Genomic DNA, 19336 nt, shown 5'->3' with positions numbered 1-19336 from the left:
TAGTCTTATCTCTGGAATACATCCCTTTCTTTATGCATGCTAATATTCTGCTGGCTTTGGCAGCTGCCGCTTGACATTGCATGCTGTTGCCTAATCTTTTATCAACCAAGACTCCCAGATCTTTCTCCATTTTTTGATTCCCCCAAGGGTTCCCCCCCTAACCTGTATTGTGTTTTTATGTTTTTAGTCCCCAAGTGCAAAACCTTACACTTCTCCACATTAAACCTCATTTACCATGTCGTTGCCCACTCCGTTATTTTGTCCAGGTCATTCTGTAGGATATCTGCTTCATGCTGTGCAGTTATTGCCCTGCCCAATTTTGTGTCATCTGCAAAAACTGATAACGAACTACTGATCCCGTCCTCAATGCTGTTTATGAATAAATTGAACAAGGTTGGTCCTAGGACTGAGCCTTGGGGAACCCCACTTACTACCTCAGACCAGTCTGAGTATGTGCTGTTTATTACCACCCTTTGGACACGCCCTTTTAGCCAGTTCCGTATCCAAGAGAAAACCCTGCTGTTGATACCTGCAGACCTTATTTTATAAATTAAGCGCTTGTGGGGAACTGTATCGAACGCCTTAGCGAAATCCAAGTACACCACATCCACTGGTCTGCTCCTATCTAGCTCACAGCTCAACTCCTCGTAGAATGTTAAGAGATTGGTTTGACAAGAACGCCCATTTGTAAACCCGTGCTGATTACTGCTGTTGATGTTGTTGTCTTTAGCATACTTTACGATATAGTCCCTTATCATCCCCTCCAGAAGTTTACATACTATTGATGTCAAACTGACAGGCCTATAATTTCCCGGGATATACCTCTGCCCCTTTTTGAATATCGGAATCACGTTAGCCTTCCTCCAATCCCCTGGTACATCTCCTGTCCTAATACTGTCAGCAAAGATCAGGAACAGTGGTCTAGATATAACCTTACTAAGTTCCTTGAGTACTCTCGGAACTTAGTAAGTACCTTCTGGCCAGTCTGATCCCTTTGAGAATCCCTCTCATCCCGTCCTGGTTGGCGTGGGGGATGGGGGGATATGCACCCTTTTCCCCCTTTCTTTCCTTTTTTCACTCTGGTTAACAAAAAATGAAACAAAATCTAAGGATGCACTCAGGCTCAGGCTTCTGCCCACTTGGAGGTCTGTTCCTCTGTTCTCCTTCACTAGTTGGTGTGCTGGTTTGACTTTGGAGACAACCTTCCCAGGGCAAGTTTGCCTCCCTTACGCGGAGGCCCTGGGAATAGCGCGTTCTCTCCACAATTGTAATTTAAAGCAGCGGCTCACCTTTTTATATTTTTTCATACTGTCCTCTTTTGGTTCCCCACACTTTTGTGTTGTCATGACAAACCTGTTGTTTCATGTATCTTCATATTTGCTTGTTGCCTGTATTGTATTCTTTACCTAAAATAAAAAAAAAGGGGATTCACTCCAGAAATAAAGAGATTATTCTCCCACTCTACAAGACTCTGGTCCAGCCACATCTGGAGTATTCCGTCCAGTTCTGGGCACCGGTCCTCAGAAAGGATGTGCTGGAACTGGAGAGAGTCCAGAGAAGGGCAACAAAAATAATTAGGGGAATGGAGGACATCAGCTATGAGGAAAGACTACAAGCATTGAACTTATTCTCTCTGGAAGAAGAGATGTTTGAGGGGGGATATGATATCAATGTACAAATACTGTACTGGCGACCCTAGCTTAGGGAGCAAACTTTTCAGAGAAAGGGAATACAATAAGACACGGGGCCACTCACTAAAACTAGAAGAAAAGCGGTTTAACCTTAAACTACTTAAGGGGTTCTTTACTATCACAGCAGTAAGGATGTGGAATTCTCTTCCACAATCAGTGGTATCAGCGGGGAGAATCGATAGTTTAAAAAAACGATTAGATGGGCACCTTAACAACTTGCCGACCGCTCACTGAGCTGGTACTGCGGCAAAGTGGCTCATTATCGTCCAAGCGCCATAGACCTACGTTCGCTGTAAATGCCCCCTCTCGGCGGCATGCGCGCACCGCCAGAGGCTCGCTCCCGCTGTATTCAGACACAGCGGGAGTTGGGCCAGGGGAGGAGAGGTGGTGATCACCTCCGCTCTTCCCCGATCGTCGGGATCGAGTGAGGCAATCCGCCCACTTGTGTAAACAAAGCGGGCGGATCTCCTCTGTGACAGACAGTCACAGATTACAGGATTCAGCATAGCTGAACCTGCGATCTGTGTCTATGTCACACAATCCCCTCCCCCCACACACGTCAGTAAGAATGCGGCATACATTTAACCCCTTGATCACCAATAAAGTTAACCCCTTCCCCGCCAGTGTCATTATTACAGTAACAGTGCATATTTATAGCACTAATTACTGTAGTAATGTCACTGGTACCCCCAAAAGTGTCAAAAATGTCAGTTAGGGGTCGGATCTGTCCACCGCAATGTCACAGTCCCGCAAAAATAATCGCAGATCGCCGCCATTACTAGTAAAAAAAATAAACAATAAAAATGACAAACCTTTCCCGTACTTAGTAAACGCGATAACTTTTGCGCAAACCAATCAAAATACGCTTATTATGATTTTTTTTACCAAAAATATGTAGCAGAAAACAAATTGGCCTAAAATGTTAAAGAATTTAGATTTTTACATTTTTTTTGGGGAATGTTATATATCAGAATGTAAAAAATATTGTTTTTTTTTTTCAAAATTGTCGCTATTTTTTTCAAAAATTAAAAATCGCACAGGTGATCAAATACCACCAAAAGAAAGCTCTATTTGTGGGGGGAAAAAAGGACATAAATTAAATTTGGGTACAGCGTCGCATGACCACGCAATTGTCTGTTAAAATAACGCAGTGCCGAATCGCAAAATATAGCCTGGTCAGGAATGGAGTAAAATCTTCCAGTCTTAAAGCGGTTAAAAATACACTCATTGAGGATTTTTTTGTCAAAGACATGTAGCTAAATACATTTTGGCCTAAATATATGACAAAAATTGAATATATTGGATATTTTTTAACTGTCAAAGTAGAAAATGTCAATTTTTTCGCAACATTTTCGCTCTTTTTTTATTAATATCGCAAAAAATGAAAAGCGCAAAGGTATTCAAATGCCACCCAAAGGAAGCTCTGTTTGTGAGAAAAAAGGACGTAAATTTCGTTTGGGTACAGGGTTGCATGACCGCGCAATTGTCAGTTAGTCGCGCAGTGCCAAGTTGCAAAAAGTGGCCTGGACGTAAAGCAGGAAAATCCACCAGTGGTAAAGTGGTTAAAGACCACAACATACAGGGCTATACAATGTACGGTTAGCAGTAAACACACAAGCACACACACCATAGGTTGAACTGGATGGACTCAAGTCTTTTTTTAAACTCACCAATTGTGTAACTATGTAAGGACACTGTGGTTTAACCCTTGAACTATACATTTTTTCTTAAAGGGATAGTATACTATATCAAAACACAATGCATATGTAATATGGTTTGGCAGCACCACCCGTACCTCTCTTTCACTATTTTTTGTATTCCTCAATTTGTGAATAATTGAGGTAGGGCCGCAGCCAATTTATAGGTCCTTAGCGTGGATTTATAAAATCAACTCTTCTATGGGAACAGACTACACAGGCCAGCGTTCGCTAACCACGTACATCAATCAGCCCCTGGCAGTCCGTGACCATGTTACCCGTTCACTGGTTTTTCTTCCTTGGACCACTTTTGGTACGTTCTGATCACTGCAGAATGGGAACATCCCACAAGAGCTGCAGATATGGAGTTGCTCTGACCGTTCTGTCTAGCCATTACAATTTGGCCCTTGTCAAGTCACCCAAATCCTTACCCTTTTTTTTTCTGCTTTCAACACATCAACATCAGGGATAACATATTCACTTGCTGCCTAATATATCCCACCCACTTTCAGATGCTATTGTAACAAGATAATCAATGTTATTCACATTTACTCTTAGTGGTCATAATGCTATGGCTGATTGGTATATCGGTGTGAACAAGGCATGGTCAAGCTTTCAATTATAGAACAGGATGGGGAAAAGTGTAAACAGAACATATTAACCACTTGCCGACCGCCGCAAGTACATATACTGCGGTGGTCAGCCCCGGCCAGGCAAAGTGACGTACTGGTACGTCACTAGCCTGTCACTGGCTTGTGAGCCAATAGCGGGCGAGTGCGCGCCCGCAGAGGCGCGCGCCCGCCCCGGCTCGTTCCCTAACAAGTCAGTGAGTGTGACCGGCAGACCCGATGTCCGCCGGTCACTTGCGATCGTTCGCCGGGAAGGGAGAAAGGCAGGCGGCTAATGTAAACAAGCCGCCTGTCATTCTCCCCTGTGTAAAAATGGAGATCAGACTGTTCTACTATGTAGGACCGTTGATCTCTGTTTTTACACTAGTAGCCACAGCCAATCACAGTTAGAAACACGCCCCTAGGAAACACTTAACCCCTCCCTCTCCAATACAGTTAACCCCTTCCCTGCCAGTGTCATTTTTACAGTAACAGTGCATATGTATAGCACTGATTACTGTAGTAATGTCACTGCTAACCCCAAAAGTGTCAAAAATGTCAGTCAAGAGTCCGATCTGTCCGCCGCAATGTCGCAGTCCCGCAAAAAAAATTGCAGATCGCCGCCATTACTCGTTAAAAAAAAAAACACCAAAAATGACAAAAAATGTTCCCTTTGTTAGTAAACGCAATAACTTTTGCGCAAACCAATCAAAATACGCTTTTTGCAATTTTTTTTACCAAACATATGTAGCATAAAACAAATTGGCCGAAAATGTTAAAAAAAAATTATTTTTACATTTTTTTTGGGAATTTCATATAAAAAAATGTGAAAAAAAATTGAAAAATATTGTTATTTTTGCAAAATTTACGCTCTTTTTTTGTTTATAGCGCATGATCAAAAAATCGAACAGGTGATCAAATACCACCAAAAGAAAGCTATGTTTGTGGGAAAAAAAGGACGTCAAAATCGTTTAGGTACAGTGCCGCACGACCGCGCAATTGTCAGTTAAAGTCACGCAGTAAAAAATCGCAAAAAAAACCCTGGTCAGGGAGGGGGTAAAATCTTCCGGGGCTTAAGTGGTTAAATGAAGTTTTGCTCATCTCAACTCCATTCTGTTACTGTCCTCCGAATCCTAGAAGTCTCACTCTTACTGCTGCAGATTGAATGTTCCTACTCTTCTGCCTAATATAAATCAACGGAAAAGAAAAATTAGATGCTCTTAAAAATTCAATGTTGAATACAGATATCTCGCTATAGGGGTCCCAGAAAGATCTAAGAAACTGTTGAAATAATATTGTTAATATGTAATCATTTGCAGCCAATCTTTCTATCAAAGTAACCATCTGTGTGAACCATATAGCACTACAGAATTTACATTTACAAAGTGCAGTGGAGTCACTCCTTTCACTGGGAAACATGCAGTGCTGTATTACAGAGTAAGAAGCCACAGCATGCTGCTTTTAGTATGAAATCTCTTAGTGCCAATCTGCTTTTGGGAGTAATGTTCTTCTGTAATGCTTTCTGTGGGGATATTCAGGACACATGTTGCTACATAACTATATTTTCAAATCTAATAGGAATACATTAGTTTAAAGTGCACCTGGGATTTGCTCATGCTGGCCTCTGAACTTCCTTATATTTAGCATTTCTTGGCTACTATGCTTCTCCGTTTCTCCATTAGAGTAAAGAGTAGAATCCTTGTTCAAACTTACAAAGGGCTTACAAAGGGCTAAAGACCCTTTCCTTGCCCCCATGTGACAGTGATGGGTGTCTGACTTCCCAAACCATTCATCCCCTCACTGCAAGGGTTAAATGGTCATAAGATCTAGGAGATGAAGATAAGGTGTACTAGTTTCTGTATTCCCCTCCAACAGGCTCCCTCCATCTGTGCAACCAGTCTCCCAAATCTTTTTCGATAAGGCATTTTGGGTTTGCAGTTGTACAATGATGTCATCAGCTAAAATGCAAGAACAAAGGTCCTGCATTGTACAGGAGGATGTCAAGAGATTGCCCACAAGCTGGAGTGGAGATTAGCACCATAGCGAGGAGGAGGTGAGTATTATACATTATTTCTCATCCGCTATACCTAATGAGTGAATGCAGCGGACCAGGAACAAGCATGGTGGTTGCCGCCAAGTAGAGGGGAAGGAAGCCTGTGAACATCCATTTGCTGGCCTCCTCTTCCTATTACTGACCTGGAAGAGACAGGGAAAGCATTACTTCCAAGTGCCCTTGTCACTTTCCCCAACCAGTATGGCAGGAGAAGAAGGTGATGGAATGTGATCTGTATTCCATCAGCTTCATTGGAGGACAGGTGAGACATCAGGGGTCCTCTAGAATCTGTCACCAAAATATCATCACAGAAAGAACTTTTTTGTCCCCTATCTAGTGAAAAAAAAAGTAAAAGAAAACAGTGTAAACATGTATTGCATTTGTGTGCCCTAATATTAATGTTAGCGTATTTTTTACTGAAATTATGCGTTTCCTAAACCGAAGCCTGATATCACGTGAAATAAAAAAATGTAAACTCTCACTAATTTATTCTCCAGAAAATATATATTGTGGGGGTTTTATGTAATATTTAGGCCTAAAATTATTTTTTAAACATGTAAATAAGAGATAAATAAATACATAAATAAAAACAGCTCTGCTGGTGAAAGGGTTAAATGGAAAATGTGCTGTGTTGGGTGGGGGTGGGGGGAATCACCTACACACACATGCAGAAGCAGCAGGTATGTCACTTGCTTCCCCAGGAGATATTATCATTGGAGGAGTGATGGTGAGCCAAGTATAAGAAGCTATTTGCCAAAACTAAAGTGAACCTGTTTGATGTGGGCAAAGCACTGTTGTACTTTAAGCCACTTTCTGAACTAACGTTTTAACCGAATATTATACATTATACACAAGTGAATTTTCTTTTTATTGAACATATAGACAAGACAAACACTTACAAATACGGCACATCACCCTACACAAAAGTTATCAGTACATACAAAAGGAATAACTACCATAAAGAGCATAAACGTTCATTATCAAATCACTAAGGAGAAAAAAGAGGGGAAAAAAAAGGGGGAAGAGGGGAGGGGAATAAAACCAAAAAAAAAGGAGATAAAAAAAAAAAAAAATGATATCTAGCTCACATCATCAAAATCAGGAGACATTGGCACACCTACAGCATCAATCCAGGCAGACCAAACTTTATCGAATTTCTTAGGACAATTCCTGCTATCGTAAGTAAAACGATAGAATGTAAGCGTCCTAGCGACAGCGACTATCCAGGTTGTCCGGGTGGGAGGCTCAGGCAGCTTCCACCGCAGAAGGATTTCTCTCCTAGCATAAAATAGAGCATATGTGATACACAATTTGGCATATTTATCCCCAGCCACGTCCCTAAGATTATTCAATAAGGTCACCACTGGGTCCATTGGGACAGTGGTATCAAAAATTTCACCTAGAGTGTCCGTCACCGCTTTCCAAAAGGAGGCAAGCTCAGGGCACAACCAAACAACATGAAAACAAGTTAGCATATTTAGTAACCACGAAATGGAGTGTTTTTTTTTTTTTTGTGGCATAACCACTTTAATGTTTTCTAGTGCAACTATACCTGGTGCCTCAGGGACCATTAATGGGTTTAGGGTATTGGCCATATCCTTATTTATTTTACTTGTAGTGTTTAACTTGATCGACTTTCTATCATTCCCGAACATAGCTCTTTCCTTTGTTTTCACCAAGTTTTAGCTGGAATGTGTGTTATAAGTTCCATGGCTTCCATGACTCCAATTAATAGTATCCAGATTCCCCTGGTCCTTGTTTAAGGTCTTGGACTTCTTTCTGTAAATCAAGTAATAGCCTTGCAGGCTTTTAGTATTTAGTTTTAGTATTCGATTTTAATCCTGTGTTCTTTTTTGACAACTACAATGGTTGCAGATGGTCTTTGGCAGAGTGGAGCGTGGCCAACAGCTCCTGAACTACTGAGCTAATTATCCCGTATTATGAAGGGCTACTCTTGTACTATGTCATGGCAATGTCTGGATCTTTCCTACTTTACTTAGCCTTTGAAAGCAAATGATTGACACTTTTGGTAGTTCTCTCTATCTGTCACACTGTAGACAGTTAAGACTGGATGATATATGCTGAAAATTATGGGTTTCGGTAAACATTTCACATTCTATTGAAGCAAACTGAGGGCAATTATCTGACACAAACTCCTCTGAAATTTCATGTCTGTGAACAATGCTTGCAATTTCTCAAGGTTTTTAAAAAAAAAAAAAAAAAAACGCAACCAGAATATATTTTTCATTGTCTAGCAAAATCGTTTTTGATGTCACCTTTTGCCATAGTCATGACAGAACTGCATGTGGAATCATGGGTAGAGATTCTGACATCATTTCATAAAATCAAACGTCTCAAACTAAATCCAAGTTTTTGTGGGTTTTTATTCAGTGATTCCAATTACAAGGCAGTTTCTGGGAGAAAAGGGACCAACGGCTATCTGTGATTTAAATCTGTCTCTGCTGTTGCCTAGTCATCTATAACTTGACTGCTAGTGCCACCAGAACAATGGCAACATTAGATATGAAGGTATATGTGCCACTTAAATGTAAAAGCTCAGGGTAATCAGGTCTCTAGGTTTGAAAATACAAAAGCTTCATGTATTCTCAGTATCTCTGACAGAATTTTAATTTTTTTTCAATTTTAAAAGTTCAGTTTAAGCTCAACTAATTGACATTGCTCATTTCATTCCTTTGGGTTTCAAAGCGTCATTCTGTCAGGAAAGTGAGCACCCTTTCCTCTTGTCACTACAGCATTTACACAGATACATGACAAATATATTGACAACATTGCATATAAACAAAGGAAAAAGTATGAGAAAATATCAACATTAGATGTGAAGGTACTGTATATGTCCCATTTAAAGTTAAGATCTCGGGGTAATATGGTCTCAAGACTTCAAAATCCAAAAAGCTTTATAGTGAAGTACACAATGGTGTAGATCTAAAAAAAAACATTAACATGTTCAATACCATGAAAATAAGAATCCATCAATACCCCTATGTACTTTACAATAATGTTTAGCAAAATTGGAGTATCCAGACACCACAGGGCACTGACTAGTACAATGAGATTTCTCTATCTGGACTTGCAGCAGCCATCCAGTATAACGTAATAATGCTACAAAATGGCTTGTTGCAGTATCACCCAGTGGTCACCGCAGTGTGCTAAATTGCACTGGTTAGATATTGTAGACAAATGATTATGATGATTTTTATTTCAACAATATGCATTGTCACTGAGAATGCAGAACTTTATTCATCCACAAGATGGCAGCATTCAGCACTTTTACTTGACATAGGCCTAATACAGGTGTACAGAGACTTCTGGGAATTGTAGGCTGGAAGCAGAATTTTCTTCAAAGTAAAACTGAAGTTAAACTACAGAACCCATGAGCAATCATGAAGGGGTGGTAGGATATAAAAGAAAAGGCTTTGGAAGACATAGGGGGAGTAAGAGAGAGGCTTTTCAAGTGGAAAGAATATGTGAGAGTTTTTGCCAAGCTGTGCTGTTGCAGACCAGACTGAGTTGGTCGGCGTATACAGAGTAGCTGTGGAAGCTGAGAAGACTGGTAAGACTAACTTCGTGTGGAGAGGGCTGATCCAGGGAGACCTTTCAGCTGCAGTAAAGCAAGAGTCATAACCACCACAGCCACTTCTCCAGTCAAAGGGTGCCCCCACCACAAAATGGCCGTCGCTTCCAGGATTGTTGCATAAGGATTGGATGAGTGGGTTGCTGACACGTGCATTATTGCTACCAGTTGTAGTTAGTTTCTTGCTAGCCAGGTTTTTCAAGGTTAAAAACATTCTTCAGCATTGGCCTCTACAAGAGACATATACACCAGCATCATTTTTTGCTGCAAACTGATATCCCTTAGCTGCCATCGTGACCACTGCTCGCAGGTTACTGAATGGAGTGGACACCTTGCTCTCTCCTAAATAGAATCTTTTCCATGTGGCTGACTCCACTTTGGCCCAGGTCATTTGAAGAAGGCGTTTTTGCTGTTTAAGTCCAAACTTACATCTTAAAGTGAATCATCCCTACAGATTCACCCTCTTAAAGTAATTCTTGCCAGCAATTATGTACCTTAAAGTGACCTGAGCCAACAATTTTGCCTCTTTAGGGGAACTATCTTCTCCATTTCACATCTTAAAGGGACAGCATCTTACACTGAGCACCAAACAAAAGGGCCCCAACTGAGAAAGCAGAAGTGCAAATTTTCATAATGCTTGATATTCAGGGTTTATCTGTTAATATTACTGGTTTGCAGGTGGTCTAACCGATTCTCAGGCTTAAACCTAGACTTTCCTGACGAAGGGCCTACAAGTGAGCTAGCACGTGAGCTAGCACGTTTGTTTCTTTTTTATTCAAACATGTCTCATTTGGGGATTGATCTTTCACTCAGAAGGCTATTGTTTTTGCCCTTGGTCTTGCAGGACGTGGCCACACTTTAAAAGGGTATTTGACTGTACAGTTGCTGTGTTGAATCACCATGTCTATCTTATAACCTCTAATTTGTTCCATTGCCTTACCATTTTCATTGCTACCAATACAACCTGTTCATTTTTATCACAATTTTTATCACAATTGGTGTGTATCTTTCATATGTAACTGTTGGGAAACTCCCCGGCCAAGGTTTTTAGGTCATATTGGCAGGAGTGGGGCTCTGTTTTGGTCCCAGGAAAGAGGACCCAAATCTATCAGTGGCTCTTTCAGGGGTAACAGTATATTATTATTATTATTATTCACTATTATTAGTATAACACAAAATATATATGTCAATAGTGTAGAATTTAGGGGTTGTTGAGGAGATTCTTCTACACTGGAAAAATGTTAATCCCCACAAAGGCACATAAAAGCAATTGCTTTCTATGTGCTCTGTTCAATCTTAAATACACCCTTTAGGTGAGCTCTGGTGCCGTGTGGAAATCTACCTTTTTCTGTCCCATACCACAGCTCTGATTTTGTCTGTGTTTCTCGGATCAGCTGTGGTACATAGAAAGGAATGCAAATTCACACTGATATTTCAATAAAACGTAGCTGCTTAAGGACCACCCCACGTACACATACTGTGGCAGGGCGGCCCTTAAGCACTAAAACCATGTACCAGTACATAATTCAGATCTTCGTCATGTGCGCGAACCACCAGAGCCCCGCTCCCGCTGTGATTGGACACAGCGGGAGCCAATCAGCAGGTCCGACAGCCGCAATGGCCACCGGGAGCTGCCAGTCATTCAGAGGAGAGGCAGAACAGCAATCTGCCTATGTAAACAATGCCCTTCTGTGAGGGAGGAAAATAGAGATCTTGAGTTTCTGCTAAGCAGAAACACGGATCTCTGTTTTCCTCCAGTCACAGCATTCCCTCCACAGAAAGCACTCCGTAGGAGCACATCTAACCCTTTGATTGCCCCTGATGTTAACCCCGTCCCTTAGAGTGTCATTTATACAGTGACAGTGCATTTTCTTAGCACTGATCACTGTATTGGTGTCACTGGTCCCCAAAAAGTGTCACTTAGTGTCAGATTTGTCCGCCGCAATGTCACAGTCCCGCCATAAATTTACTGATCGCTGCTATTACTAGTAAAAACTATTTTGTGCAAACCAATCAATATGTGCTTATTGGGATTTTTTAAATCAAAAACATGTAGCAGAATACATATTGGCCTAAATTGATGAAGAAATTAGATTTTTTTACATTTTTTATTGAATGCGTTTTACAGTAAACCCCCCTCCATTGCGGGGGTTATGTTCCGGACCCAGCCGGGAAAAGTGAAAATCTGCGAAATAGAAAAACCCTATTAAAATGCATTGTAGGCATGTTTTTTTTACTGTCACTGTACGTGTAAAAGCATTTTAAGGTCTTTAAACACACTTTTAAAACAATAGAAACTCATTTTAAACACATAAAAGATACTGAGAGACATAGTAAGAGCTATGGAAAACACAAAAATATTTCATTTTTAATGATTTATATAGTAAAATAACATTACAAAAAAAAACGCAATATACCGGGACCACAAAAACTGAACCGCGATGGAGCGGGGGTTTACTTTATAGCAGAAAGTAAAAAATACTGTTTTTTTCTTCAAAACTCTCACTAATTTGTTGCATATATCGCAAAAAATAAAAATCACAGAAGTGATCAAATACCACAAAAAAAGAAAGCTCTATTTGTGGTCAGGAAGGGAGGTAAAAACCCTCAGGAGCTGAAGTGGTTAAAAAATAAAAAGGTAAGTGGTGCTCTGTTTTTTAAAAGTGCAAGAAACCAAATCACCTCTGGCGAACGCGTCAGCCAGTACCAATACTCCTTGAAGATAGTGTGATAATATTTTGTGTCCAATAAGAACAAAATCCTGAACCTATGTAGGAAGAAGATCTGCAGTTTGGTTATCTGGAAACAAGAAAATAAAAATAAGGAAAAACTATAGTAATTAGATTTGATTGAAAGAAGGAAACATCAAAAAGAATTGTTTGCTGAATTGGTTGAAATTCACCTAGCTGTAAAGAGCTTGAGAGGGTTCAGACTGAGATGGAAAAAACTTCACAAATTGAACAAAATTGGTGTCCTGCAACATCAAATAAAACAGTGTTCAAAGGTGTTCAAGAAATTGAGGCCTTATGTTCTGAACAAAATTAATCAAATATTAAATCCAGCCAAACTGATCTGGAAGAATAGCAGTTCACATAGTTACAAAATAAGTAGGAAATGTGAACTTCAATCATCCAATTACATGGAAGGCGAAATCCATTTTTACATTTCCTTGCACATGATTGGGTATTCAAAGTCAATACAGCTTCACTTTATTTCCTAAGCCAAGTGAACGATCTGTAATTCTTTAGTACAGGGATTCCTAACCTGGGGTAATCTCTACCCTTTAGAAGTATAGGAATCATAAATTTGGATACAGGATTGGACCTTTAATGCCATTTGCACACTGATGTGACTGATATCCTGATATACACACAATTTTGCTGGCAAAAATATCCTGATTAAAATACACAAATTATGTTCTGTAAAGATCTTGAGTATCTGTGCATAAAATTCTTCATCCTCTTCTAGTCTGCCCATGTTGCAATTTACACATATATACTGGTATATGCATGCATATACATACATGTGTGTAAATTACTGTAATCAATGGTAAACCTTTCTATTACAGGCTGGTATCTAAGGACAGGTGGTGATGATGTTTTCAACCAGTCTGGAAAAGGGGGTATAGGGATATAATGGGCAATCTACTGGGAGTCTATGATTGTAAAGATGGTTAAGAATTACAGTTGCGCCAATACCGGTATCGGTGCTGATATTATGCATTTGCATGAGTAGCGTTACACATGCAAATGCTCCGATACCTGAAACCAATACTTTCAGGCTCTGTTCTTTTAGCTGTCAGCAGGATTCCCCCACTGACAGCTGAAATGTAAGAAAAAAAAAGTGTCAGGAACCATGAACCAGACTGAGACAGAAAATGCAGTAAAAATCACACCTTTAATGTAATGGTAAAAAATGATAAAAACATAAGCCAGGGGTCAGATGAGCCAGTGATCAGGAAACCAGAAATCAGCGTATTCTGAGGCAAAGGTGGTCAGAAATATAGCAATGTAGGAACTGCTCCAAGACTTGGTTGGCTTGTTCTGCAGCCTCATTGTACTGTGGGTGATACACCAAGGAAAAGGAAAGCTGAATTCCCAACTGTGCACAAATAGCTCGGGAAAAACTAGACACAAACTGGCTACCCCATTGTGGAGTGATAGCCTTGGGTAGCCCATGTAAATGAAAGATCTCCAAAGCAAAAATAGATCCCAATTCTTTGGATGTAGGCAACTTCTTAAGTGGAATAAAATAAGACTTTTCAAGAACAGGTCAACCACCATAACAATAACTGTGTTGCCCTGGGAGTTAGATAACTCCACAATAAAATACATAGGCAAGTTGGTCCAAGGCCTCTCTCTTTCGGGTATGGGTTGTAAGAGGCCCACTGAAAGGTGTCATGGTGTCTTATTCTGAGCACACAGGGAACAAGCAGCTATGAAGGCGGTTACATCAGCGTGGAGACTAGGCCACCAGAATTATTGAGAAATAGACCAGATGAGCTGATTCTTCCCCAGGTGATCGGCTGCCTTGGGAGAATGGTATGTCTGGAGCAAAGCAGTGCAGAGATTCTCTGGAACAAAACAGCGGTCACAGGGTTTTTCAGAAGGAGAATGGATCTGAACAGCAAGAATTCTGTCACCCAAAGGTGAAGTGAGATTAGTGCGAATAGTGGCTAGAATGCAATCTGGAGGTATCACAGGAATAGGAACTGACTCCATCTTGGAAGAGGAGGAAAACTGTTGTGACAATGCATCAGCCCTTACATAAAAGGTGGTACATGGTCATAAAAGTCAGGGGTTTGACCAGAGAAGAGAGGCTATGAATACATTTCCGATAATAATTGGCAAAGCCAAGAAAACTTTGTACTGGACATAGATCTATGGTCTCCCTTGACAGCTCCCTTGAGGCGGTCAAATAATTCCAGAATCAGTGGAATTGGATAAGCGTTCTTTTTTTTTTCTTTTCCTTTTTATTTAACCTTTATTTTTGTTTTACAAAAAGATGCTTTGAACAAAAGTGGAAAAAATACAATTTATATACAAACGGGACAGTCCCTTTAGTGTATCTGCATCATGCAGAACTCTCCACTGCTGTGGTCTCCATCGGTGTCTGCTTCTCTGCCTCTTCTGCCTTTTCCACTTCCTCATTCGTGTGCACCACAGCATCCCCATTACCAGACCCATTCTCAGTGCCATTTTCTTTAGGTTCTGCCTTTGGTTTCTTGGCCTCTTTCAGTGGGTTTCCTCTTCTTCCTCACATGATGTGAGATGTCAGATACGCAGTTTGTAACAGGTACAGTTCTGTCCCCATTCTTTCCTGCTGGAGCAGATGATGAAGTTACAGCTGATGCAGATACAGCCAATGTAGATGAAGTGCTTCCCTTCTCTTGGGAGAAGCCTGATGATCCTCCAATCAAAGTCTCTTTAAGTGCCTTTTCTGTTGCGTCTGCAGTTTTCTGTGCTTCTTTGGAGTCTTCAATCTTCTCCTTGATGTCTGGAAGAAGTCCCTTCAATTCCCCCATCTCCTTAAGTTCCTCAGTGGATTCACCAGCAGCTTTTTCTAACTGTTCTGTGAGCAGAGCAACTCTCTTCTCTATAGCCTCAGTGGACTGAGTGAAGTGGGATATGGCACTATCATGCTGGCTGCTGTACTGGTAGGCCAGGCCGAGCTGGTAGTGGGTCTCAGCAAGGAGTCGATCACGCTCTTCCAAATGCTCTTTCTGGATGTTCAGACATGCAAGGAAATCTTCTATTGCCTGGCTGTAGTTCTCTGACTCTATGCTGACTTCTCCCAGCTTGAGATGAGCTTGTGCAGCCTTCAGCTGGGATTCCTTGTTCTGCTGCCTCTTGAATAAAACTTTGGAAAGGTCCAGCATCTCCCAGGCTAGTTGCAGATTGTCATCATCTTCCTCATCATTTTCCTTCTTTTCTGTTCCTTTGTTCTCTTCACCATCTTCAGATTCAGCACCTTCTCCCTCTTCTTCACCCTCCATTGGCTCAGCTTCTTCATTGTCCGCTTTAGTGTCCTGCTCCTCAGTCTTTTTTGAAGTGGTCTCCTCAGCTGGGGGTTTGGCAGCCTCCGTTTTCTCAGCAGGGGGTTTAGATTCTTCTGATGGAGGTTCAGAGTCGGCTTCCTGAGCTGGGGGTTCAGAGGACTCCACCTTCTCGGCTGTATTCTCTGTGGCTTCTGCGCTCCTCTCTACCTTGGATTCTTCTGCGCTCTTTTCTACCTTGGATTCTTCTGCGCTCTTTTCTTCACCCCTTGAATCAACTTTGCTCTCAGCTTCATCTTTTGATTTCTCTGCACTTTTCTCTCCCTTGGATTCTTCCACTTTCTTCTCTTCACCCTTTAATTCCTCTTTGCCTCATCTTCACCCTTTGATGCCTCTGCACTCTTCTCCTCACCCTTTGATTCATCTGCACTCTTCTCCTCAACTTGGATTCTTCCACTTTCTTCTCTTCAACCTTTGATTCCTCTGTGCTCTTCTCTTCAGTTAGAGCCTCACCAGCATCATCCTTCTCTTCAGTCACGGCAGCACTCTTCTCATCTTCACCCCCCTTGTCAGAGGTTTCTTCCTTTGCTTTCTCTTCAGAGCCTTTGTCTTCAGATGACTTGTCAACTTCTTCCATCTCCACATCACCATTCTCTGCCTTTCCATCAGTCTTGGCCTCTTCTGCATCCAATTTCTCAGACTTTTCTGCTTCCGATTTCTTAGGCTTTTCTGGTTCAGCCATGGCATCATAGACCTGCTCTCTTAACTGCTCCCTTTCTTTCTCATCTAGATTAGCAGCACTGGGGATATTGGGGTCATCATCCTTCTCACCATCTTCCTCTTCATCCTCAGGGATCCCTTCCAAGGCATTTCCCAGTACACCATTCTCCATTTGTGCCAGCTCCAGGAGAGCCATGCCATAGGAGAAAAATGCATCTGCACACTGGTCTGCTGTCTCACCATATTTCTTCTCTAGAAGGCTGCTGGCCTCTTGAAATGCATTCACAGCAGAACGGACGTCCTTCATGACCATGTGTGTCCTACCAGCTCCCATGAGTTTCTTGGCTTCATTATCCACATCTTCAATCCCTTCAACTTGTTCAGCAGATGTTGAGGGTGCTTCAGTTTCCTCCAATTTCTCGGCCTCAGCTGGGAGCGGCACTGGTTCCTCGGCCATGGTAAGTCGGTGTTCGCTGACAGGAAAGCACGCTGAGTGAGGAGAGAAGATAGCAGCATGTGGATAAGCGTTCTTAATCGTGATGCGATTGAGACCCCTATAATCGATACAAGGTCTCAGTTCACCACGTTTCTTTTTCACAAAGAAGATGCCAGCACTGGCAGGAGAAGAGTACTTGCGGATGAACCCTCAAGAAAGTAAATCAGCAACATAGTACTCCACGGCTTTCTCCTCTGAGGCAGACAAAGGCTTGTATAACTATGTCAATTTGCTGTCCCCTCAAAATAACTTAACACACATCCAATAATGTCTAAACTGCTGGCAACATAAGTGAGTACGCCCCTTAGTTAAAATGTCCAAAGTGGGTCCAAAGTGTCAATATTTTGTGTGGCCACCATTATTTTCTGCCTTAACCCTCTTGGGCATGGAGTTCACCAGAGCTTCACAGGTTGTCACTGGAGTCCTCTTCCCCTCCTCCATGATGACATCACAGAGCTGGTGGTTTTTAGAGATATTGCACTCCTACTCCTTCCATTTGAGGATGCCCCACAGATGCTTAATAGGGGTTAGGTCTGGTAACATGCTTGGCCAGTCCATCACCTTTACCCTCAGCTAGTTTAGCAAAGGCAGTGGTCTTCTTGGAGGTGTGTTTGGGGTTTTTATCATGTTGGAATACTGCCCTGCGGCCCAGTCTCCAAAGGGAGGGGATCATGCTCTGCTTCGGCTACATGTTGGCATTCATAATTCCCTAATGAACTGTAGCTCCCCAGTGCCGGCAGCATTTATTCAGCCCTAGACCATGATACTCCCACCACCATGCTTGACTGTAGGCTTTGTACTCCTCACCAGGTTGCCGTCACACACGCTTGACACCATCTGAACCTTCCAGTAATCCATGTCCTTAGTCTGCTTGTCTTAAGCAAACTGTTTGCAGGCTTTCTTGTGCATCATCTTTAGAGGAGGCTTCCTTCTGGGATGACAGCCATGCAGACCACTTTGATGCAGTTTGCGGCGTTTGGTCTAAGCACTGAAAGGCTGACCCCCCCCCCACCCCTTCAACCTCTGCAGCATTGCTGGAAGCACTCATACATCTATTTCCCAAAGACAGCCTCTGGATATGACGTTGAGCATGTGCACTCAACTTCTCGAGAGAGTGAGAGTGATAACACCAAATTTAACACACCTGCTCCCAAGTCACACCTGAGACCTTGTAACACTAAGGAGTCACATGACACCAGGGAGGGAAAATGGCTAATTAGGCTCAATTTAGACATTTTCACTTAGGGGTGTACTCTCTTTTGTTGCCAGCGGTTTAGTTCAATCTTATTTTATTGAAAGAGAAGGGTTTTACAGAGTTAGGGGAGAAGCAAGGGGGTATGAAACAAATAAATTGTTCAGGTATGACATATGGTAAACTGTGAGAAAATGCATACAACAATCAATATCGATAAGTGCAAATAAGGAACTCAAACCGCCAGGTCCATCAGATCCTGGCAGCAGCACAAGGTAAAAAAAAAACAGTAACTTGGGGTGTCAGGTGGTAACATAATTTAAGAGAAAAGTCAAGGAAAGGCCAACACCAGTATAAACACTTTCATGGCTGGCGTCACTTGAGGAGATTGTGGGAAGTGTGGTAGGCATTGATAAATTAGGCATTGATAAATATCCCGGCTTTCCATTGAGGAGCGCCTAAAAACAACAAATAAGTAAAGGAGGGTTGCCTTATGGTGTCAACGGTACAGCCAGAGAGGGGAATAAAGGTAAGAGGATGGGATAAAGCAGGAGAATGTAAAGAGGGATGTCAAGGGGGTAAAGAAGGTGGAGGAAATCAGGATGGGCCGCCCACGTCCCACTACTGCCCCCCATCACCAGGTAGCACAGACGTCTCGAGCCAGGACTGAAAGGCGTCCGAACACCGAAACATGTCCCAGGACCTCCAAGCAGCAGAGAATTGGTCCTCCCTGCCCCCCTCTCGCGCCAACAGGTTTTCCATGTCTCTAAGCCGGTCCAGTTCCAGAGCCCACTCAAGTTTAGAGGGTACCTGCTTGGACCTCCAGTGTCTGGGTATCACCGTCCGAACAGCCGCCAAGAAAAACCTCAAAACGTCTCTCTTGATCGACCGGAAGGAGCCGGGTAACAAAGACAACAGGGCCAGTTCCGGTGTCGCAGGAACATTTGTTGCCTGGAGCCTGCAATACAAAGCTATAATTCCAGTCCACAATTCATGGATCTGAGGACATTCCCACCAGATGTGAATAAGCGTTCCCCTAGAGGACGTGCACCGCCAACATTGGTCCGACTGGAGTGGGTCAATGTAGGCGATCGAGGAAGGGCACCTGTACCATCTGCTCAAGAGTTTGAACCCCTTCTCCTGAACTTGGGTAGCAGGAGACAGCGAGTGGGTCATCGCAAAACATTTGTGCCAGTCGGTAGATGAAAGGGTTCGGCCTAGGTCCCTGTCCCAGACAGCAGTATATGTCGGCAGGTCTGGGCGGAGGGCACGCAATAACAAGGAATATAAGA

The 19336-nt window shown here is 42.2% G+C and overlaps 1 protein-coding gene across 1 annotated transcript; it reads right to left on the bottom strand.

Annotated features, from left to right (window-relative positions):
• Positions 1 to 14623: 14623 nt before the first annotated feature.
• On the bottom strand, positions 14624 to 16832 carry LOC309544192 (histone-binding protein N1/N2-like). Its single transcript, XM_082243063.1, is given in 3 exon segments — positions 14624 to 14883; positions 14885 to 15990; positions 16049 to 16832. Coding segments are annotated over 3 exon segments (2040 nt in total). The 5' UTR covers positions 16814 to 16832; the 3' UTR covers positions 14624 to 14714.
• Positions 16833 to 19336: the final 2504 nt, after the last annotated feature.

This window comes from Pelophylax lessonae (assembly GCF_965119305.1).
Source record: "Pelophylax lessonae genome assembly, chromosome: 1".
Classification (NCBI taxonomy): Eukaryota; Metazoa; Chordata; class Amphibia; order Anura; family Ranidae; genus Pelophylax; species Pelophylax lessonae.
Note: the sequence above shows the minus strand (reverse complement) of the source record. Positions and strands in the feature narration are given on the sequence as shown.